Source organism: Equus asinus, chromosome 13 (assembly GCF_041296235.1).
Source record: "Equus asinus isolate D_3611 breed Donkey chromosome 13, EquAss-T2T_v2, whole genome shotgun sequence".
Lineage (NCBI taxonomy): Eukaryota > Metazoa > Chordata > Mammalia > Perissodactyla > Equidae > Equus > Equus asinus.
This window is the reverse complement of record NC_091802.1, coordinates 50487847-50512788: the sequence shown is the minus strand read 5'-3', so window position 1 is coordinate 50512788 and position 24942 is coordinate 50487847. Positions and strand designations below refer to the sequence as shown.

General features: G+C 39.1%; 1 protein-coding gene across 4 annotated transcripts in view; it reads left to right on the top strand.

Annotated features, from left to right (window-relative positions):
* Positions 1-19187, top strand: part of ABCA9 (ATP binding cassette subfamily A member 9) — a 67068-nt gene extending 47881 nt beyond the window's left edge. For 2 of the 4 annotated variants that reach the window (XM_014847674.3, XM_044745416.2), the window contains 14 exons: positions 1454-1573; positions 4083-4151; positions 4590-4681; positions 5896-6016; positions 6666-6783; positions 7498-7589; positions 10150-10310; positions 10692-10767; positions 10841-10935; positions 11634-11753; positions 11962-12102; positions 12924-13003; positions 15682-15737; positions 15865-19187. In XM_014847674.3, coding sequence (XP_014703160.1) covers positions 1454-1573; positions 4083-4151; positions 4590-4681; positions 5896-6016; positions 6666-6783; positions 7498-7589; positions 10150-10310; positions 10692-10767; positions 10841-10935; positions 11634-11753; positions 11962-12102; positions 12924-13003; positions 15682-15737; positions 15865-15963 — 1440 coding nt within the window. In that variant the 3' untranslated portion in view covers positions 15964-19187. Of the gene's footprint in view, positions 1-1453; positions 1574-4082; positions 4152-4589; positions 4682-5895; positions 6017-6665; positions 6784-7497; positions 7590-9120; positions 9214-10149; positions 10311-10691; positions 10768-10840; positions 10936-11633; positions 11754-11961; positions 12103-12923; positions 13004-15681; positions 15738-15864 lie in introns of those variants that run through there. The other 2 variants (XR_006512542.2, XR_006512543.2) reach the window with 2 other exon arrangements.
* Positions 19188-24942: the final 5755 nt, after the last annotated feature.

Below are 24942 nucleotides of genomic sequence, written 5' to 3'. Positions count from 1 at the left end.
CGTCAACAAAATGAAAAGACAACCTAACAACTGGGAGAAGATATTTGCAAACCATATTTCTGATAAGGGGTTAATATACAAAATATATAAAGAACTCATATATCTCAACACAAAAAAACTAACAACCCAATTAAAAAATGAGCATAAGATCTGAACAGACATTTCTCCAAAGAAGACACACAGACGGCAAACAGGCACATGAAAAGATGTTCAATATCACTAATTATCCAGGAAATGCAAATCAAAAGTACAGCAAGATGTCACCTCACTCCCATCAGAATGACTATAATTAACAAAACAGGAAACAATAAGTGTTGGAGATGATGTGTAGAGAAGGGAACCCTCATATACTGCTGGTGGGAACGCAAACAGGTGCAGCCACTTTGGAAAACAGTATGGAGATTCTTCAAAAAATTAAAAATAGATCTACTATATGATCCACCTATTCCACTGCAGGGTATTTATCCAAAGAACATGAAAATACAAATGCATAATGATATATGTACCCCTATGTTCATTGCAGCATTATTTACAATAGCCAAGACATGGAAGCAACCTAGGTGCCCATCAAGAGACGAATGGATAAAGAAGACATGGTATATATACACAATGGAATACTACTCAGCCATAAGAAATGATGAATTCCATCCATTTGTGACAACATGGATGGACCTTGAGGGCATTATGCTAAGTGAAATAAGTCAGAGGGAGAAAGTAAAATACCGTATGATCTCACTCATAAGTAGAAGATAAAAACAACGACAAACAACCACATAGAAACAAGGATTAGATTGGTCATTACCAGAGGAGAATGGGGGAGGGAGGAGAGTGAAAGGGATGATTAAGCACGTGAGTGTGGTGATGGATTGTAATTAGTCTTTGGGAGGTGAACATATTGTAATCTACATAGAAATCGAAAATTGTAATGATGTACACCTGAAATTTATATAATGTTATAAACTACTGTTACCACAATAAGTATAGAATAAAAACATTTTTAAAAAGGTATATTTTGATGTTTGCAATAAAAAAATTATATTAAAAAAATTAGAAATACTATACAGCTATAAAAATGAACAGCTGGTATGCCTAAACCTAAAAGGATATCCATGGCCTATTGTGAAATGAAAAAAAGAAAAATGCAGAGTAACATGTAATAAATAGCCCCTTTTTCAGAATATGAATTTCATCAAGAACTTTAGTTACTTTGTATGCACACTGCATTTGAAAAGCCCTGTTGTGTCTTGAAAATTTTGTAGTCAATCCAATACAGAATTGTGTACCAATCCTGTGTTGCAAAGGGCAAAACGTGGTGGCAGTACTGCCTTGTTGTGGGAGGAGATAGAAGTTGAAAGTAAGAACACTTACAAGATGAATTCCCCACCCTCTTGGAAAACAACCTGAAATTCAGATTGTTACATTTTAGTGAAACTGGGCTGTGCTTTTATTTTAGATCACCGTCTTTTCGATAGTTGCTACTGATCTAAATGAATATGGATTTCTAGGGCTATTTCTCTGCACCATATTAATACCACCCTTCACAATGATTGGCTCTCTGTTCATTTTTTCTGAGGTGAGTAATTTTATTCCTTCCTAGGGTCATGAAATATGCAGTCATTGGAGAAAGCCTTGAATATTATGAAAATGTAGGTAGAGTTCTGAACTGTACAAAGTTTGAAGTCTGTCTTTGGAAAGCCCATTCTCTTACCACTGGCATGAGCCATGTCCTCAGTCAAAAGGAAGCCCTGCCTTGGTTTATGAAGGTCAAAGGCAACCCCACATCAGTAGAATTTTACAGTTCTCATGGTAAACTTCACTTCTGGAAAAAAATGATCCTACTGGGAGGCTCATGAGATGCTCTTTTTCGGTCAATTTTGGACATGTTAGGATTAAGGCAATGGGAAATGCCAAGTAGCCAGTTGGATATGTGAATCTGAAATTCAGTGTGTGGAGTTTGGAATGATGTTAAATACTTGAGATTCATCAGCATCTATATGATATTTAAAGCCATGGAACAAGATAATATAACCTATAGAGTAAGTGTAGATAGAATGAATAGAGGGCCAAGGATTTGACCTTGAGCTCCAAAATTTAAAGATTGAGAAGACAAAGAGTCAGAAAATCAGCTTGAGAAGGAGCCTGTGAGGTAGTAGAAAAAATAGGGGACTGTTGTGCGTAAGGATCTCTTCTCAGAAACTCTCCTTACACACTTAAAGTATCACTATACAAGGATGTGTGTCAGATGGCAATAAAGAATGTTTCAAACCGGAGATAGTGATTCAGCCATTGAGTGAGAGGTCCAGAAAGATGACAATTCAGAAGAGACCACTGGATTCAGCTACATGGAAGTCATTGGTGATATTAGTAACATACGTTTCAATGGAAGGGTGAACACAAAGGCATAGTAAGAGTCACTTGGTAGAGAATGTGAAGTGAGGATGTAGTGCAGTGGGTGTATACACATATTTCTAGAAATTTTGCTGAAAAGGATACCAGAGAGATGGATGAGTAAATGAAGGAGGAGAATATACTTTTGTTTAGGAAGGGAGATACTAGTATGATATGAGAGAAATTTCTGACGAAAAGACAGATATGGAGGACCTAAGAAGCCAAGTCCTTGAATAGCTGAGAAAAAATGACATACAGGGCACAAGCAGAGAGGTTGCCTTCCTTAAAGGCAGGAACATTCTGTCTATTTATCAAGATCGTAGCCAGAGTATATGAATACAGAGGCAGATGGTTTAGTAGTTTCAATGGTAGAAAGATGCAATGATTCTCTTCTGACTGATTCTACTGTCTTAGGGAAAGAGGTGACATTATCAACTGACAGTGAGGTGGAGGAGATATTGGGATTTTGAGGATAGAGGAAAAGATGTGAACAATTATTTCAGAGTGGTCAGTTCTACTGAGAGGCAGTGCTAAAGGACCCCTGCCCTGCTTTTCAAGTGAAGTCAGCAAAGTTGAGTGTTTTGTTACCATAATCTGCTTCTCAAATGCAGTTCAGGGCAGACGGAGAGGTGGGTTCAGTCAGGGTGAACGTTTTGCAAGATGAGTCTGACAAAGAAAAGGCTAAGGGAGCAGTTGTTCTCTCTAAAGAGGGATTACAACAACGGACCATGGATTCTAAGCTAGTGAATGAAGACATGAAGGAAAGGAGGTCTACAGACAGGGACAATGTTGTGAGGTTGGTGGGTGGGAGGTTCATCAACTCCAAATTATGGAATAAGGATACTAGAGCAACGAAGCTGAAAAAATAAGATGTGATGGCAGACAGAACAAAGATTAGGGACCTGAAGTTGATCTCGGATGTGGTACAGTTACTGGAAGTGGGTCATGGAAGCATTTAGGAGAACAAGATCATTTGAAATGATGTCAGGTCCTGGCAAATCATCCAATGTGAGAAACAAAACCACCTCTAGATGGTGGATGACTGTGACAGAGATTTACTGCATCAGCTTAAAGCTGCTCAGAAAAAAAGTCTTGGAAAATATAGTTCAGGAAGCAAAATTAGCCCTTTACTCTTTACTCACTGAAGATTTGAAGGATGTTTCAAAACATTGTAAATCTAATGAAAACCACACGCTTATGTGTATGCATGTGAAACTCCAGGTGAAGAGCTTTGTTTCTAGCATGAGGGATTGTCATGATTATTCTCCAGAGTGGGTGCAGTAAGGGACGGCAATGTAATGGTGCTAGGGCTCCTGGGGAAGAAGAGAGGGAAGGAGCACAGACGCAGAGAGAAAGGCAGGTAAAGTTAGGGGAGAGGGTTTGTCTTAAGACAAATCTTGCCCATGGCTTCAATGGGTCCTGCCAGCACCACCCAGGATTCTCCTGCTATCTCACAGTGTTACATATAAGAGCATCTGAGCCTATAGCCAAGCACTGGTTAACAGTCATCAAGCGACCTTGGAAGCAAGGAAGACACACTGCACAGTCAGAAATTGACCTTTACCTGATGCACCAGAGAGAATCACATCGAATGCTGGCAAGGTCATTTAACAGGCATTAATTTGTCTTATGTGAGATGAGATTCACAAACAGATGATGGTTCATTTAAATGTAATTTTTTCCTCATTTTACAGATTTCTCCTGACTCTGCATATTATTTAGGAGCTTCAGAACAGCAAATTGTATTTCTGGCATTGCTAATAGTAAGAAAACATTTCCATTTAAATGTTCTTGCATGAGGGGACACATTTGTATGCTTTGCATTAAATTCAAAATTTAATTTCAGTACTTAAAAATTTGGCACTTTAGGCATCTGAAGCAAAGCACACACACAGAGGCTTTAAAATCTGGAACAACATCTTTATAATGACCATCTGACGCCAAGTGTGAAGCCCAAACTCCAAATGTCATGAAAAGCACTAGCATCAACTTACTACTACAACTCCTGTTACAGTTTCTCTGAAGAGCAGTGAAGCTAACCCTGAGAGTTTCATGGGATGTTAAATAGGTTGTCTTTTAATCCCGTGAAAGTGTTATCCAGTCTACCTTTATATATGATCAAATTCCTTAAGTCAGTTCCAACACTGAAATCGCTATTTTTATGGTGATACTCATTTTGATTGTCTTTTTTTTCCCCCTAGCCTTACCTTCATTTTTTCATTTTCCTTTTTGTTCTACGATGTCTGGAAATGAACTTTAGGAAGAAATCAGTGAGAAAGGATCCTGTGTTCAGGTTGAGAAAATTCAAATACAATTTCATGTCTTATTTTAACATTCGTTGTTTAAACATTTTAATATGCCTCAATTAAGTAAAAAGTACTATGCAGGATTGTTTTTAAGGGACTGTGTAGTATATGAAATTATAATTCATGGTACTTTAATGAGTAAGAGAAGTCACAGTAGCACACATCAGACACTGAAAAATTAAGGGCAGACTATAATATCACTGACATACCAGAAGAAAGTTATATACAAGAGGTGGAATCTTTAAAATAATAGGTAAGTATAGATAAGCAATTAGATAAGTGTAGCCAAACCAGGAAGGAAGAGAAGGCTGAGGAAAAGAAAGAAAGTTGAAATAAATACCACCTTCTTGAAGACTTGAAAAGGGAGCTGGGAACAAACTTGAAGGCTTGTGTTGGAGGATAATGGAAAATTAAATTGAAGTTAAACATTAGAGTGTCTTGGAATAGGGAAGCGAAGAGAAGGTTTTGAAAATTACAGAATGGGAAACAAAGGCAGGTGTGTTTAAAAACCTGACCTGGCTCACAAAATACGAATCAAACTCAAGTCTAATGTAGGTGGTGAGAAGTGAACAGGAGAGTGAGAAGGTGACAGCCACGCTTTAGGAAATCAGCTGACAACAGTAATTTGGATGGCATGAGGGAGAGAGACAGCAATCAGCAGTAATCAGTGGTGGGGATGATAAGGGAAGGAATTAGATTGCTATCAGTAAGAAAGAATGATTTTGACACAGATTCCCACGAAATGACAGTGCTTAGGTACTGATGACTATATATCCGGGGTTTTCTGGGAGATAGCTCTGCTTCCAAATGTTTGGGTTCATTGCTCTCACAAAGCCTTCAGAATCCTAAAATATCGGTGTCAAAATTACAGTTTCTAGATTCCCTTCTCATACAACTGTACCCCAAAATCCTTTGCCAGAGTGTGCACTGTTTTATTGTTTGAAAAAAAAGTCATGACTGACAAGGAGAATTAAACTTAGGCAGAAAGCTAGGATGATGTATAAGTGGCATCATTTGACTCACTGATGGAAACTAAGCTGTTCAAAAGGCAGACGGTGTAGAGCAGAAAAATGGGGATTATGTTGTGCTCACAGTTACTCAATCTATTCACAGAATTAATAGCAGTTATAGAAAATCCATTATTTTTGCTACAAGTTTTTTTAACTGGAAACCTGTTATTTTCACATTGTTTTGGTTTTAGAATTTCTCCAAGAAGCAGTGATGTTTTTCCAAACCCAGAAGAACCTGAAGGAGAGGATGAAGATGTTCAGATGGAAAGAATGAGAACAGCAAATGCCGTGACAGTCCCAGACTTTGATGAGGTAGAATGACTGAAAATGCCCTTCATCAAATAATTTCCTATCTCAGATAAAGTGGGCAACTTTCTAATCTTAATTTTTGAAAAACGCTTTGAGGTTCTTTCATCCTTACACATGCAGCTCATTACTTGACTTCAGTAAATATGCAATACCCACAAAGATAAGAAAACAAAGGAAATACACACACACACACACACACACACACACACACACACACACTAACTTGTTAATGTATTTTTCAGAGTCATAGTTTTCGTAAGTAAAGCTACACATTACAAAACCTCAGTAAGACTTTGTGAGTTTTAGAAACTGAATAAAGCTTAGTGCAAGCAATTCAAAGCAGAGATTTCGTCAGAGGCATGTATGTGTTTGTGTGAGTGAGTGTGTGTCTTAAGAGTTCTATTCGTTTAGCGGATGTCTCTATTCCTATCTTCTGAGGAAGAGTGAGCACAAATCACATGATACAGCGCAAATGCCCTTTCCCTGTGGGACTATAGATTGAGAGAGCTCACTCGAAAATGGCAGTTTCTATGGGAAGGACTGGTTTGATTCATGATTTGATATAGGGAGAGATTGGGTCATAGGAAGTACGGAGCGCTCACTTATTTCAAGGTGAGCATAAAGCCCTGTTGTTATTTACTTATCTTTGCAGAAACCAGTCATCATTGCCAGCTGTCTACGGAAAGAATATGCAGGCAAAAAGAAAAACTGCTTTGCCAAGGGGAAGAAAAAAGTGGCCACAAGAAACGTCTCTTTCTGTGTTAAAAAAGGTTAGAAACAGGAGTTCTGTTAGCAGAGCGATCTTGACCTCTGAAGATGAGGTCTTTGGAAGGGAATGATACTATCCAAATCTGGGGCCTTCTACTGCTAGACATGAAAGGCAGCCAACTCATCAGCAGGCTAAGGCTGCTCCCTCCTGCTTAAAAGCCTCAGCTATACTTATAACAATGCTTTTACTTTGCTTAGGAAGACAGTTACGCCTGTTCTCTTGAAACAAACAAACAAAAAAGAACAACCACCACTACCGCCAAAAAAGGAGGCAGTCTTTCTCTTAAGAAGGATGGTATAGATTTCTAAAGACTATAATTAATTTCACAACATGGACTACTACTCAGAAGAGCGCTCACTGGGGCATAGTAGCGCATGCTTCATTCCAACGAGTAGCACATTTTGTGGAAGTGTTGGTTAAGTGCAACAGGCTTTGGAATCAAGACTTGTTTCAAATTCCAGCTCAACCTCTTATTGGCTACATGAACTTGGGCTAGTTATTTATCTTCTTTATGCCTCAGTTTCCTTACCTATAAAATGACGCTAGTGATAACGCTCAGGTTTGTGTGTGTGTGTGGGTGAAGAATAAGTGAAATAATGTATATAGTGAGTTTGACCTAGAACTTGACACATGGTGAGTCTTCAAATAGTGTTTTCTTTGAATTTTTCTTGTTATTATTTGAAGTTATAATTCCGAGCACACCTATTTCTTTCAGGTGAAGTTATAGGGCTGTTGGGACACAATGGAGCTGGTAAAAGTACAACTATTAAGATGATAACTGGAGACACAAAGCCAACTGCAGGGCAGGTCAGTAAAACGCACTGAAATATGGTCATTAATGCTGCCTAGAACAGACATTTTACAACGAATATTGATGACAACGTTAAAAATACTTAGGCAATTCTGTCCTATTAATCACTGTGATTTATGCATCGAATGAAGAGGATTAAAAATTTCTCTCCTTAAATCCAAAAACAGTTAGATACTGAAAAGGGCTGCATATTATCTATGGTATGCCTTTTACTGAATGAAAATAGAGACGTTAAAAGGAAGTATATATTCCTTGTGATCAGAGATCTTTGTTTCGTTGATTTACATGTCCTGAGAACTTGTTGCATTGAATTGCCTTACCCAGCATCACATCAGAAACCACTGTCAGAATAATGACAAGTCCTGCTTGTGTGGTTGCAGAGACATGAATCTTCATACAGTCACATGTCACTTAATGACAGGGATACATTCTGAGAAATGTGTTGTTAGGTGATTTTGTCATTGTGTGAACAATGGTATGGCCTACTACACGTCTGGGCTATATGGTACTGATCTTTTGGGAACACCATTTCGTATTTGCAGTTGACTGTGTTTAATAACCATTCTCTACTTGTATGCTGTAATTAAATATTGTATGTGATTGTGAAACAAAATTCCATTATCAAGTGAAACATCATAGGTCTTTACAAAGGGTATGTACAACAGAAACATATAATTATTGAGACATATCTTGGCCCAATTGATATAATGGTATGACCAGTAATCATAGATAAATTGAGCAGCAGAGAGTATCACTATAGATACATTGAAGTTCTTGATGCACAACAGTGATGCTGAGATAGGGGTAAAAGATCCAGGATTTATTAAGAAAATAGAGATCGTAGGTCAGAGAAAAAATTAAAAATTACCTAAATTCAAAAGCAAAGACTAGAATTGTATATGAATACTACTTGGCAATATGTCTAGGCCAAGTTGGGTAAAATGATGGACAGAGGTCCAAAGAAACACAACTTTGAAGGGGAGATGCTATTGACGTTTGAGAGAAGGTTAAGGTCAGCAGGAGCGTTCATCAAGAGAGGTTCCACAGTGGTGTTGACAGCTACCAAGATTCCTAGATCGTCTTTCCATTTCCACTCTTGCCTCACACAGCAGCCAGGGCAGTCCTTAAAAATTGCAAATGAGATCTTGTCACTAGCCTGCTTACAACCCCTCACTAGAATTGATCCCAAATCTTTACCAAGGCCACAAAAGGCCCTGCAAGATCTGGGCTGTCAACCACTTTTCACACCCCCGTTGCTCACACTGGCCTTCAGCTGTCTTCCAACTGCAGGGTCTTGGGTTTGTTTTTCCTGTGGAGTGCCCTTTCTTGACTCTTCATGTGCTTGGTTACCTCCTTCTCATCACCTTAAATTTATCTTCCCTGAAGGCCTTTCCCTGACTACACTAGCAACTAAATCAGATCTCCATTTTTATTCTTTAGCACATCTGTCTCCTTAAAAGCATTAAGCAGGGGCTGTAATTCTTTTACTCATGTATTTACTTGTTTATTTTCTGTTTCTCTCTCTAGATTGAAAGTTCTACGAGGTCAGGTTAACTAGTTCTCTCCTTTATATTTGAGAGAGACAATATAGCCTCAAGGTCAAAAGCTTGGATTCCGAAGGTAGATGCCAGTTTTAACTCTCAGCTTTACTTTGTGAGACCTCCCACAAGTTTCTAAATCTATACACATGTCAGTTTTCTCATATGTAAAACAGGGATGATAAAACTAATACCTAAGTCATATAGGGTTTTTCTAAGGGTAAAGTAATTCAAAACATAAAATGCTTATATTCTGGTGCATACATAGTAAGCATTGGTACACATTATCTGTTATTATTATTATATAGCACAGTATCTGGCTCATAATAATAATAAATGCTATCATTGGTTCCTATGTGCCCGGCTAGTGCTCAGAGCTTTTTGTTTACTACCTTAGTTCATGATTTCACAAGCTCAACACTGGTGACATTTTGGACTGGATCATTTTTATTGTGAGGGGCTATCATGTGCATTTTTGGAGATATAGCAGCATTCCTGGCCTCTACTCACTAGGTCCCAGTAGCATCCCAATTTTGACAACCAAAAATGTCTCCAGACATTACCAATTGTCTTTTGGGAGGAGGATTGCCATAACTGAGAACCAGTGCCTTATTTAATCCTCACAAAGAACTTGTGAAACAGATCCTATAATTACAACTATTTTTACACTAGGGAATCAAAATCCTCAACAAGTATCCAAACCCTTAGAATGTTTGAATCAATGAATGAAGTCAAACGATGGACAACCAAATAAGCAAGCTTGAATTCAACCAGGGTGATGGACTTGGTAATAAAGTCTAAACTATAATGGAGGGATATAACAATGTGGAATATCTGTCTTCTGATTTATCGAATTTTTATCATCTTTTCCCCAGAACTAAGTGATTACTTGTTTACTTTGATACTCTTGGCAGCGGTGTGCATAAGAGAAGGACATCACTGAAATATACACTCAGATTTACACACACACACACACACACAATTTTGATGTGAATGTGAGAATGAACTTTTTGTATAGGTGACTTTGAAAGGGAGCAGTGGAGGGGACACCATCGGGTTCCTAGGGTACTGTCCTCAGGAGAACGTGCTGTGGCCCAACCTGACGGTGAAGGAGCATCTGGAGGTGTTCGCCGCCGTGAAAGGCCTGAGGAAAGAGGACGCCGCAGTTGCCATCACACGGTACATGGGAGCCACACCTGTCTCTACTAGAGGGCTGTGATAGTGATGATGTTCATACAGTTAAGGAAAGGAGATTCCAACTGATGCCTCCATGCTTGCGGGAGAAGACTTAGTCATCTAGAACCTACTTTAGTGTTATGTTCTCTCACTTTAAGCCTGGAGAGAAAAAGTTTATTGATTATTCTTACTACAGAAAGAAGTCATTAAAAATATGAGTTTGACTACCATGAAAGATTCATACAGTATCCTAGGTAGTTTCACTTTCATCGTCACTCTGAAGATTCTTTTAAAAATTTCTCCACTGTAGTGTTTGTTCTCATTTGCTTGTTCTCCCACCTTCATTCCCCACTGTGCAGGATTGACTCACTCTGTTTCCTTCAGGTTAGTGGATGCGCTCAAGCTGCAGGACCAGCTGAAGCTCCGGGTGAAGGCCTTATCTGAGGGAATGAAGAGGAAGGTAGGGGTGGGGCTCAGCGTTACTCTGCGCACCCTGCAAATGGGTGCCACATGTGCTGTTCCTCTCATTGCAGCTGTGCTTCATGCTGAGCATCCTGGGAAACCCATCGGTGGTGCTTCTGGACGAGCCATCCACAGGGATGGACCCTGAGGGGCAGCAGCAAATGTGGTGAGGAGATGTCATCAGCACCCCTAAATGGATTTATTAATCCTGTAACAGCTGAGCTTCAAAACTGTAGTTTACTTATAAAGTGAGAGACATCCACATTATCAGGAACAGTGACATTAAGGGAAAAAATCTGATGTGATATCACAGCCAGTTTTTATTAAAGAGAAAAAGATAATTCTAACAACCTAACATGTGCTCTAAGAATTTCATTTTCATCTTAAATGTTCTGGGTGTGCACGACCCATTTTTATATTCAACCAAATCAAACTATTTTTAAGTTTTAAATTTCTGCAACCACCCAACACACAATTCTTATGGAAGAAAAAAAATTGCAAGTCTTCAACATATTCTTTAGTTACTTTACTTTTTACATTTTGTACATTATATCATGCTTTTAAATAAGTTCTCCTAATTTTCTTTTTTCCCACTGCTTTCTCATAAATATTCTTGAAATTCAGCATTTTTCTAAACAACCTTGTACCCAGTATCATCCTCTACATTCAGCCCACGCCGTGCTCTGAACTAGACATCCTAATAGTTTGATTATTTCCATGCCTGTTGTCTCTCCAGTAATCTTTCTTTGTCTAATCTGAATTCCCTAATTGTTTTATATGTGCCGACAGAAACGTCTTTAAAAATTGTTTTCATTTTACCTTGAGCATTCCTCCGAGTTAACATTTCCCTTGGCCTAACTTTAGGCAGGCGATCCGGGCCACCTTTAGAAACACGGAAAGGGGTGCCCTCCTGACCACCCATTACATGGCAGAGGCTGAGGCTGTGTGTGACCGCGTGGCCATCATGGTGTCCGGAAGGCTGAGGTGGGTGCCTGTCCAAGCCCACCCTTGGCCCCCAGGTGTGCCCTGCACAAAGGACATTGCCCTGCGCATGATTATCACTCTGAGAAGCCGGAGTAGCTGGCTGCTCCCGCTCTACATGCCCTGCTCCTGGCCTCCAGAGGCCAAAAATCACAGCAGTAGATTTCTCTCTCCTTTTTCTTGCTTGACTTTATCCTCCTCCCACCTCCAGATGTATCGGTTCCATCCAACACCTGAAAAGCAAATTTGGCAAGGATTACCTGCTGGAGATGAAGGTGAAGACCCCCGAGCAAGGGGAGCCCCTCCACAGTGAAATCCTGAGGCTCTTCCCTCAGGCTGCTCGTCAGGAAAGGTAAACACAGGTGGTTTTTACTTTCCTCTTGGTCTTTGTTTTGTTTTTCTATTATGGCAATGAGAAATAAAAGCTTTATCTTCTCATTTTTTTTTAACTCTGGTAATTATGAGTACTTTAATTACTAGAGAAAGGCTCAATTCGGAGAAATCCCATAGGAGGGAAACAAGAGAATAAAGTGCTGATCTGGAAGCTGATTGTTGTAAGGGAATTACATTCCCAGGGGTCCATGATGTGCCAGGCACTAATGTGTGCATGTACCTAGATCATCTCAGTGGTCCATTCTAGAGGGTAAAACCATCCCCATTGTATGAGATCAACTGCCTAAAGCCTGTCTGTGCCCAGTACCAGGCATCACTCCAAGCTCAGTGAATAGTGTCTCTTAGCATTTTTATTATTACCAGTAATAGCACTTAAGGCTCAGGTGGGTTAGATAATGTCGGATAACTAGTGGTGGAGCCAGGAGGTGAACCCAGTTCTTTTTACTTAAATGTTCTTCTCTTCTCGTTAAGAAAGAAGGATAAGTAATCCTGCTTCTTCCCTTCCTGAGGTGTAGGTGCTGTCAGTTTCCTCCCCTTTGTCCCCCATCCTCCCTAGGGTAAAATGGAGCCTTTTCATAAAAGCTTTCTAAATGGTTCTGCTTTAGTAAATTGACTTCTTGTTGATCAAAGAGCATTCACATCGTGGCTATAGCCAATGCTATACAGATGCATACACTTAAGTGAATTATTGATGAGATTATTGCTCCTTTTTAGACTTACATCCATCAGTGGTTATGCTCTGGAAACCTGGAGTTCAGCCTCACTCTCTTTTCCTCATAGATACTCCTCCCTGATGGTCTATAAGTTGCCTGTTGAGGATGTGCAACCTTTATCACAGGCTTTCTTCAAATTAGAGATAGGTAAGAGTGACTGCGTAGAGATAAGACTCTAGGAAACAGATCAATTCAAATCTTGCACAAAACCAGTGTAATAAGTACATGAACAAATAATTGTGATGTTATACTATAAATAGATTATTAAGACATTTATTCCAGTGTTTCTCAGCCAGGGGTGATTTGACAATGCCTGCAGATATTTTTGGTTGTCATGACCGGTGGGGCAGAGGGGGTTGGAAGGGTGGGTGCAACTGATATTTACTGGGTCAAGGCCAGGGACAATGCTAAACATCCTACAATGCACAGGTCAACCCTCTGCCAGAACAAAGAGTGATCAGACCAAAACATTATTAGTGTCTAGGTTGAGGAATACTTCCCTGACTGAATAGGCTCCAGAAGGAAGAGACCACTGGCATTTGGGTCTAGAGTATCCACAAATTCATACAAACAGAGAGATATATATTTGGTTTTGTCTGTCTGTACTATTTGATAGCATTAGATGCTGATAAGGAGGTTCCTCTTTGTTGAGGTGAGCTAAGTCATAACTGTTTTCTAGAGTCTTGAATTTTGATCTTTGCATACTGCCTTGATCTATTGTGGACTCAGTTTTGCCTGTCACACCAGTGTGTGAAATCTAATTGAGAGAAGGTTAGGATCACCCTAGAGAGGTTTTCTTTTCACTTTCTCATTCTGTCAGTCACCTTCACTCTATGGTCCATGGGACTATGTCCCACAATGACTATTTTGGCTTAGTGACCAATTTTGCATCATTCCAGTGGGAGGGATTTGAACAAGCAAAAGGCTTTTATAACTAATTAGGAGCAGAGAGAGAGAGAGATGTTCAGAAAAGCTACCTCCCTGGAATACAATATAGGCTTTTCTTAAAAGCCTTCTCATGTTTCTGCTTTCAAAAATATTCCCTCCTACCTCAAACTCCTTCTGCTGTGCTTAATTCATTAAAACTGAAGTTCTCATTTAGGGGGAAAAAAACACAACTTTTTATCACAGTTTTCTGCCCTGTTATGTGAAGATTACACAAAGTACAAAATATGGAAATGTAAGCTATCATTTTTTTTTCTCCAAACGTTAAGTTGGACACAGTTACATTCTTAGCTGGAATACATTTATTGCATGACCTAGGCCCAGTAGCTTAGAAGCAAAGTGCATGCCCCATGACTATCCCTTTGTCTTGCCACATAGACTCATTCTTGCAGACCATCAGACCACTTTTGGGTGATGCAAATCCCAACAAAACTCAAGGCTTACATACTCCCTATGGGTCAGATTTACTTCAGATTTGAAGACTTGAAGCTAGGAAGTAGAACGGTCGGTTTTATCTCTCTTCTTATCTTATTCCCTCATCTACTCAAAAGCTGATGTTTTAGGCCCCTCTAGGGTGGAGAGTAAGGGGATGGGAGAGGAGATAATATGGTAACAAAGCTTGATTTGATCATAGAGCTGTACTGTTGTGTCAGGCCCTCCTATGTAGAGATGGACAATTGCTGGCCCTTTCTTTCATGGGTGCTTTCGTGAGTTCCTTGAAGACTCCCTCTCCCCTCCCATCTGTAGCCTGTGATGACATTCCACCCTTGGTGGGGGAATGATGCCTCCTCCTCTTGGTCTCTTGTGAACACCTTATAGCCCCTGGGCCCCTTCTTGGAATCCCTTTACCCTGCCAGGTGATCCTCTTATGGTACCTCCCCCTTCGAAGTCCATGAGAAACAGATTCTTTGCTTCTCCAGATTCTGAGAGTGCAGGGCCATCAGCCATCCACTGCACTTTTTCTTTATGTGTTTCCAGACATGAGTCAAGGCCTCATGCCCCTGTCTCCAGATTGCAGGCCAATCCCACCTCATCCTCTGTCCATAGAGAGGAGAAAGGAAATGCTGCAGCAATGTGATAACTGTCTAAAAGAAATCTTTGCTTTCCAGTCTCACCTTTCCATTCATTATTTTCTTCTTCCTGTGTCTGCACCTTTGGGGTCTCAGTTACAGTCCACATTGGCAACAGATGGTAAACTCAAAATAAGATAATTCAAGGCAGTTTGGTTTATAAAAGGACTATTTGCAAGGGTGCAAGTAACAGTGCAGTTACTTGAGGCTAGAAACAGCAGAAGTGTTAACCATTGTTAGGTCCAAAGGGACTAAGAGAAGAAGCAGTGATTGGAACTTAGAAGCAGGGTCATCTAGAATTTTCCACCTTGAGAGAAGCAGTGATCTTGAATCAAGGGATGCACTTCATATCAGGGAAGAAGTGAAAGAATAAAGGCCTTCATCTTCCCTCTCCTCTGTCCCTCCTCCTGAGTTTTCCACTGGTGGAACCCACCAGGTGGAGCCTCTTAAGTCAGCCTCTGGAGAAAAAAGCAGGATGGAGAAAAGTGAGGGCGGATATAGAAGCACACATGGTAGTTGTCCAGCACAGAGGGAACCATCTCTTAGTATATTCTGCATAGGCGGTCTGGAATCTTTTATATTGTTTTTTAGTTTTGTGGTGCCTCTTCCCAAACTCTAAGAGCATGGGAGAGTATTTCCACCCTAGTACAAGACTATCTGGTGAAAATGCCTTCTCACATTTAGTCCCAGAAAATTTACTACAGTCTCTTTTATATTTAAGATTGATTTCTATTTACTTTTTGTACATGACTTGATAAACTTGTGAATAAAAAATTTATGAACTCCTAAGACATGTTTATCATTACGCAGTTAAACAGAGCTTCAACCTGGAGGAGTACAGCCTCTCACAGTCCACTCTGGAGCAGGTGGGTCAGTTTTAGTGATTTATATCACCCTTGGAACATAAATATATAATGTGTGTGTATGCTTTGCACTCACTTGGAGTTATAGGAAGTAGGGTGACATCCCCTCTATTTCTTGCCCCCATTACAGGTTTTCTTGGAGCTCTCCAAGGAGCAGGAGCTGGAGGACTTTGTTGAAGAAGTTGATCTCTCAGTGAATTGGAAGCTCCTCCCACAGGAAGCACCTTGAAGCCCCAAATACTCTGCCTCTCTTTAAGCTTGTGACAATTTTTTAAGATAATAGTTTATAGCATTAATATACCTTATGTGAGATATGGTGCAAAATGCTTTTGAAACTTATGTTCTCATTTTTCTCAATAATATTACTTATAAAGGACCAAAGTGGGTCTTCTTAACAATGTTACTTATAGAGGTGTTACAGGCCAAAGTGGGTCTGCTCCTTGGTGAGTTGAAATCTAAGTCTTCACCAGAAGTAGTTGTCACACAAAGTATAATTTTATTTGCAGCGTGCAGCAAGTAAAGGAGACCACAGAGAATAATTTCACAAAGCTGTGGCTCCCCAAGCAAAGGGAAAGTGGTACCTTTATTTGGGGTAGGGAAGGAATATTCAGAAGGGAAGGTTTGTCATCACATGTAGAGGTGAGTATAAGCTTGCACAGGTGTAGTTTGAAAACATGCTTTCACATGCAACACATATTACACTAACAAGGCTTAAGCTTCTACTGGGGCAGTGATCTTAGCATTATAATGAGGCGAAGGTTACTTTTGTACATTTCTCCACCTGTCACTATACCATGGGACTATAGTCATCTTGGGAAATTCTGCAGGAGCACCAGCAAATGTGGAGGTGGTATTGTTGTCTGAGAGGTAGGTAGTAGTTTTTTACAGAAGGAGGCAGGAGGGATATTGCTATTTCGTTACAGAAATAAAATGACTATGATCATGTATCACTTAACAAGGGGGATACATTCTAAAAAACGTGCCTTGGGGCTGGCCCCATGTTGTAGTGGTTAAGTTTGCTGCACTCTGCTTCAGTGGCCTGGGTTTGTGGGTTTGGATCCTGGGTGTGGACCTACACCACTCATCAGCCATGATGTGACAGTGACCCACATATAAAGTGGAGGAAGATTGGCACAGATGTTAGCTCAGGGGTAATCTTCCTCAGGAAAAAAAGTAATGTATCTTAGATCATTTTGTTGTTGTGTGAACATCGCAGAGTGTACTTACACAGATCTAGATGTTATAGCCCACTACACGCCTAGGTTATAGAGTACTAATCTAATGAGACCACCATTGAATATGTGGTCTGTTCTTGACCAAAATGTCATTATGTGGCACATGACTGTATAAGGGAATATTACGAACATCTGTATGCGTACAAATCAGAGAACTTAGATGAAATGGGAAAATTCATAGAAAGTCACAAATTAGCAAAACTGACTGAAGAAGAAGTAGAAAATTTGAATAGAACTGTAACAAGTAAAGAAATTGAAATAGTAATTTAAAAAAAAATCTCAGGCCCATAGGGCTGGCCTGGTGGTGCGGCAGTTAAGTTTGAAGGTTCTGCTTTGGTCGCCTGGGATTTGCCAGCTTGCATCCTGGGTACAGACCTATGCACCACTTGTCAAGCCATGCTGTGGCAGGCGTCCCACATATAAAGTAGAGGAAGATGGGCACAGATGTTAGCTCAGGGCCAGTCTTCCTCAGCAAAGAGGAAGATTGGCCACAGATGTTAGCTCAGGGCTAATCGTCCTCAAAAAAGAAAATTAAAAACTCAGGCCCAAATGACTTCGCTGGTAAATGCTACCATATATTTAAATAAGAATCAATACCAATTATTCAATATTAATTCTTCAATTAAGAGTTTAATACTAAACTCTTCCAAAACAAGAAGTGGAGGGAATGTTTCCCAACTCATTCTATGAGGCCAGTATTACCCTGATACCAAAAGCAAAGACATCACAGGACAAGAAAACTACAACCAATGTCTCCTATAAATATAGATGCAAAAATCCTCAACAAAATTCTATCAAACATAATCCAGTAACAAATGAAAAACATTATACACCATGGCTAAGTGGGATCTATCCCAGGAATGCAAGTTTGGCTTAATATCCAAAAATCAATCAAAGTAATACACAGTATCCATAAAATAAAAAATAAAAACCACATGATCATCTCAATTGACCCAGAAAAAGCATTTGACAAAATACAACAACCTTTCGTGATAAAAATGCTCATGAAGCTGGAAATAGAAGAGAGCTTCCTCAACCTGATAAACTGTGTCTATGAAAAACCCACAGCTAAGATCATACTTGTGGTGAAAGACTGAATGCTTTCCTCTAAGATCAGGAAAAAGATAAATATGTCTACTCTTACTGCTTCTATTCAACATTGTTCTGGAGATTCTAGCCAGAGTGATTAGACAAGGATAGAAAACAAAAGGCATCCAGATTAAAAAGGATCTAAATAAGCATTTCCCCAAAGAAGCTGTACAAACAGCCAATAATAAGAACATGAAAAGATGCTCAATACATAGTAATACCAATTGAGAGATGATAGAGGCTTGGAGTAGGGTGGGTGCAATGGATATGGAGACAGAGAATAGATTGGAATACACTTTGGAACTAAAGTTGATGAGTAAGATGTGCTGATGGATTGGTTGTGAGGGGGCTATTGGAGGAGGGAGGGAAGGAGAGAGAAGGAGATTTCTCATACATATTTTATACCTTGAGTAAAAGGAAGGTGGTGCTACTTCCTGAGATACAAAAAATGGGGAAAGAAGATGTGATACAGGAAGTGGAGACGAATCAAGAATTTGCTTTTTAAAATGTTCAAAACCTGATTAGATGACCCGAGTCAACTCATCCAGAAAGTCCAGAACCCTGGAGTAGAGAGGAAAGGCTTTTCTCTGACTAAGCTCTTTATTTTTTTACTGTGTAAAGATAGTGTTTGACTTTTTGTAATCAGCCACTTCCTGCTGAGGCATAGAAGAGAACATTTACAAATATTAGCTTCCCTCTGTGAGATACTTCTTTATAATATGATACAGACAGCCAAACAATTAGAACCGACACTTCTCTGCCACGGGAACTGGATGGATGTCAATAAAAAAGCAACTTGTTCAAGAGCAATCACATAATTCAGTGTTCTCAGGCCAAAAGAAATGCCATCACGATCTCCTCCCTGAAAGCAGTCTTAATGGAAATTTTCAAAGCAGGCAAACAGTTCAATCATAAAGCAGGGACCAGGAAGAAATGTGAACAGGTTTTCCCAAAAATAATGAGACCCAGGGATAAACTGAGTTTCTAGGTTACTTTCCCAAAATTTAAGTTTGGGTTTATTTTTCTTTTCTGTTTTGTTTGTATCACACAACTACAAATAAGATTCCCATATGCTAAATGCCAGACATCTCTGGAGAAATTATTTTTAAAAATAATAATTTAATGTTTATGAGTAGCTGTTGATTTATATTCCACAGAAAATAAGGGCTGGGTTAGTAATTTTAAAAAGTTTGCAACTATTTTATCATGTTAAGACAAAAAATGAGTGCGTGAATAACTCAGAAATTTGCTAATGGATTGATCATGAGGAACTTAAGTAAATCTTGTGAATACATTTACAAGTCTGAGTTGCAGAAATACATATAGATGTATTTTTTGCATCTTTTATTGCATAACAATCTGCAGGCATTTTGGATATACTTTCTCTAACTTTGATATTTTTTCACCAATACCATTTAGAAAAATGTTTTTGTCTCTGCCTTGCTCTCAGACTTATATTTTTAAATGAATAATGCTTTCCTGTGTTTTTCACTCCTTGAGTATAATGTGTTGAATCAGATTGAGTAATATATGGTATTTTTCTTTACAGTGGTATTATTTCAAATCCACATCCTTTGCTGTTCAGAATAGTTTGTAGTAAACAGTTTTGCATTCATGGTGAATAGTAAAAGTTTTCTTCTGACGTTATCACCAGCATGATAGGAGAAAAACCAGAATCTTTACAGTTAGATTAAGTTAGAAGCAAACTACAAAATTCTTAATACATGTCTATGTTGCTGCTTTTTATTCAGATAGGAGCTAAAAAACATACACGAATCAGGGAATGAAAATGGAAAGTAAGCATGAGGGGCGGTGTAATGAACTCATTTATAAAGCAAGACTGATGCACAATGAAAACTCTAAAGGCTTTTTGTCTAAAAGTCTTGATCCATGTATACAGGTGATGTCCCCAGCATGCTTTCCAGAAAACTAATGTTCCTTTTAAAATAATGTTTTTTTATTTTTGGTAATTCAGATTAAGAAATTTATTTTCTTACGCAGTTAACACCTTTTGTGAGCACTTAAGTTCCCACAGTTTACAGATGAGGCACAGAAAATCATATTTGTGCGAGATTTGTTGATTGAGGCTATGGAAAGATGTGATATTTGGTTACACACTAAAGCTTCTCTTTCTGGGAGAAAAAAAAGCTTATTTTTTGGGGTTTCTGTTGGTGATGTTATGATTTATAATAAGAAATATAAATTTAGTCTTTGTCCACATTTCTGACACAGAGCTCTTAGAACCCTCGGAATTCCCTAATTAATAAAGATGTCTTTTGTTACGTTAATGAGGTGACTTTTGGACCAGTGCCTCAGGAAGGAGGCCAGTTGCCAGAAGACCCAACCATGTGATTAAAGGGTTAGAACTTTCAGTTCAACTTCCTGACTTCCGGAGAAGGGAGAGAGGCTAGAGGTTGAATCAAGAGAAAATGGCCAATGATTTAATCAATCATGTCTATGTGAAGACATAAAACCCCAAAAGGATGGGGTCCAGAGAGCTTCTGGACTGGTGAACACATGGAGACTTGGGGAGAATGACGTTCTCGGAGAGGGCATAAAATCCCTTTTGAATCCCTTCCCATATATCTTGCCCTAGGCATGTCTTCTATCTAGCTGCTCCTGAATTATATCCTTTTATAATAAACCAGTGGTCTGGTAAGAAAAATGTTTCTCTGAGTTATGTGAGATGTTCTAGCAAATTAATCAAAACCAAGGATGTAGGGGGTCGTGGGAACCTCTGATCTATAGCCAATTGGTCAAAAGCAAAGCTAACAACCCATACATGCGTATGCATACACACATACACAAACAATAAAAAATCAGAAGTAGCAATTTGTATCCCATTCTTGGAAATTACAGTGGTTGCTTTATCTCCGGGCAGGATGACTGAACCTGCCAAATGCCAAGAGTCTCCACGACAAGTCCTGCAGTCTACTGTCAGCAACCCCTTTCCCAGTAATCCCTATGTCCCTATTTTAACCAGCTCCACCACAACCCAACAGGTTATCAACATCTGGACAAATCTTATCCTCCCAGGACATTATACAGCAGTATCTCTCAAACTATCCATGGTGAAGGACCATTTTACTTTTAATCTGAAGACTAATACTTTTTTAAAATACAAAAACATGTACTGTGAGGTTGCTACAAAAGTTTCTAAAGCATACTCTCACTTTCTTTACTATTTATTCACTGGCCAGAAACCGACCATGCCTTGAGTAATATTGTCTAAGTGCACAATATACAGTGGCTGGGGATGGTGCCTATTGCAACAAGGAGTCTCATCAGGGAAGATTATGCAGGAGGATATACACCTAGTCTGGCTCATATTCTAATCTATCTGCATCCCCAATCTTGCTACTAGCTAAGCTCCAAAATAGTAAATACCATTTCTCCCAACTCCAGTTTTTCCTACCCAAACATGCTCAACCCACTTTTCTTTGGTATGTTTGCCCAACTCAGATTATAACCACTAATTTTATAATCCACACTATTTTGATTCTCCCACATGATCAATGACAGAAAGCTAAAGAAGACAGGTCAACAAGTCATGGTTTTCTAATACAGCTAAAGCCTATCCAGATACTCAGTTTCAGGGGCAGACTCTTTGCATCTCCTCAAGCATATCATAGCCTTTTCATGGTAACTGATGACATCCATTCGTGCATCTAATCAACTCATGATTGTAATAAAACATCTACTCTTGTGTATTACAAGCAGAGGAGATGAAACTAAAATTCCATACAGCAATCACAAGGATGATGGAGGTTAGAAATTCCACAGAGAGTTAAGGTATATTAAAGTTTCTTTCTTGTAAACCAAGATAATAGAGATAGTAAATAATGTTAGACTTTGATAGACTGACGTATAGTTATGAAAGAAATGTCCAAAATGTAAGGATTAAACACTAATGGAATAAGATGAGTCTTCACTGAAAGCTTTCCAAGATGTTTCTTGTCAAAATGTTTCTAAGATGTTAAGATCTGGAAGATGTGGAAAGGTGTATTAGGACATGTTAGGCTGCAATGACAAATCAACTCAAAAGAGTGTAATGGCTCACACGAAGAGAAGATTATTCTTCTTTGCAAAAGAATCCCAGGTGGCTATGCCTGGTCAATGAATACCTTTCCTTCAGTGGTGAGTTAGAGAACCAAACCCACCCATCTGTTGGCTCTGTCATCACCTTTGGTATCTGGGGAAAGAAGATCCGTTGGGCAAACCCAGTTCTTAAACGCCTTGTTTTTTTGGCTCATATCACTTCTGCTCACATTCCCCTGTCAAGATCAGAGTTTCACAGCCACACTTGACTACAAATAGACTATGAAATGGAAAGTAGGTATGTGCTTGGGAAAGAAAAGGGGAAAATAACAACAATAAACTTAAAAGAAATGCTTTTTATTGAAGAGCTAACATCATCAACCACAGAGGGCAAAGTCCCAGAGCAGCCAGGATAATTTTTAAAGAAAGGGGTAAAGGAATCATTTATCAAGACTTCTTATAAAGCTCTATAATTAAGACAGTGTGGAAAGGATACATAAAGAGACTCATACTAAGAATACAAAGCCTGAAAATGAGAAGGAAGCACCAAAAATCCATGAGAAAAGAAAACTATTAAGTAAATGGTGTTGTGATAGCTTGACAAATGCAGAAGGAAAACAGATCCCTGCCTTGTGCCTTACACACAAAAAGACTGGAGGTGGATTAAAGAAATATGACAAATAAAACTTCAGAACTGTTAGAAGAAAATGTGGAAGAATGTATTTTGTCTTCTAAAATAGGGTTGAAATAGCAAAGTATTTCTAAAACAGGACACACATACACACATAATCATACAGTAAAAATTGTAACATTTTATTATAACAAAATTAAAACTTCAGCATAGTAAAAGAAACGATAAAGTTAAGATGAAAAATGTTAAATAGCTAGCAAATGTCTACAGAAAGGTGTCTGAAAGAGAGAAGATGGAAAAAAAAGAATATCCAGAGTAAATAAAGAACTCCTATAAATACATTAGTTTTGAAAGTCAAATAGGAAAGAGTGCAGATAGTACAGAATGATAATTCACCAAAAGAAGAATCCAAATGAGAATGTGTTTAACTTTTCTGGAAAGCATGAGAATATGGACTCAAAAAGCAGTGAAAAACCATATACCCTCTTCAGATAGGCAGAAAGAATGGCAATATCCAGCATTGCAGTGGATGTAGGAATATGAATTCTCGTATAATTCAGATGGGAATATAAATAAAATCTTTTGGAGATATGGATGGATGTGCGCACACACGCACATACTCACATCTTCACACATGCATCTTCCCTAGCCAATAACCCAGCAATTCCTTTTCTAGGTACATCATCTAGACATAGTCTCATACATGTGCACAAGGAGTTCATGTTATTTTTGATATAATCCTCTTTACATTGTCAAAAAGCACAGAATTATCCAGGGCCAAAATTCTGGTAAGTTTTCTGTTTCAATACTGCAATGTTTTCAAAGAAGGAAAGTGAAGACCATGCTTTCCTCCCAGAGAAGAGGGCATGTGGTAGTTCCCCCACACCAAATTAGTGAAAATGAAATGACTTCTACCAGAATTAATAAATACCGCTTACATTGTGTTAGATAAACCAATTTCTGAAGATTGGTATTTATTGGTGTACTTAAGTGGCTAAATACTATAGAGAATCCTATAGTATTTGTATTCGAATACAAATGTATGAAAATGTGTTAATGGAAACACTAAACCTGTACTTACTTTGAAAAGGACACTGTTGAGACAGAGTCTAGGCTTGAGGGGAAGCTACTTCCCCTCAGTTACCTCATCTATCTCCTCCATTTGCATGCCATTTTTTTTTCTGAGGAAGATTCGCCCTGAGCTAACATCTGTGCCAATCTTCCTCTATTTTGTATGTAGTTCACCGCCATAGCACAGCTGCTGACGAGTAGTGTAGGTCCGTGCCCAAGAACCAAACCCTGGGCTGCTGAAGTGGAGCATGCCAAACTTAACCACTAGACAACAGAGCCAGTCCTCATTGCCATTTTTAATTAACCATCTGAACACTACCTAACTTAATTGTCCCAAGGATGTTTTTCTAAACTTTCATTCTTATTTTCTTTCTTCTGAATAACTCTATGTTTCCCCCCTCATTATTCAGTCACATTTGTGGTAGCTGGGTGAGGGGGTCTGCAACAACTTCCCTCACATCATCTGGTCCCCCTAACAATAACAGCCCTACGAGGAGCCCAAGCAGTTGAAGTTCCTGTATCATAGCATCAGTCATCAATTGAATTAAAGACATAGAATAAGAAACTGTAGAATCATTATTTAACAAGTCTAAAGTTGCTTGCATTCTCAACATTTCAGCAGCCTCAGGAGTATTCCATTTCATATATACAACTGGAGTTGTACAATTCCCTTTTTCATCGTATTTTATATAACCTCACATTTACCCTGTTTAACAGATTGATGATTGGGACTTTGTCCCTTTATGCATACTTCTGCTTCTAACTGAGAGTCTTGCTCTGGTCGAGATCAAGCTTTCCCTTCCACTTGGGTCTATCTAATGCAAGGAAGCAGTTCCTTGGTATCCATGTGCAAAATCCATTTCCATAAAGGGTCAAGGGGGAGCTCCTGATGCTGGCTCACAGAGTGGCCTTCCTCTGTGATGCAGTTCCCCGTGTTTAGGTAGTCTCTTGATTCTCTCTCCCTAGATAATCTTTTTGATGATTATTGATTGGATGGGGACCATATTCCTATCAAAAGAGATAGTCACCAAACTCCCTTATGATGTTTTGTGCCTCCCAGGTAGACTGAATCACCAGCCATAACTCAGCAACTCTGGCAGCCTCCGGCTGGTTCTTAGTTCTTCCATTTTTGATGAAAGAACCA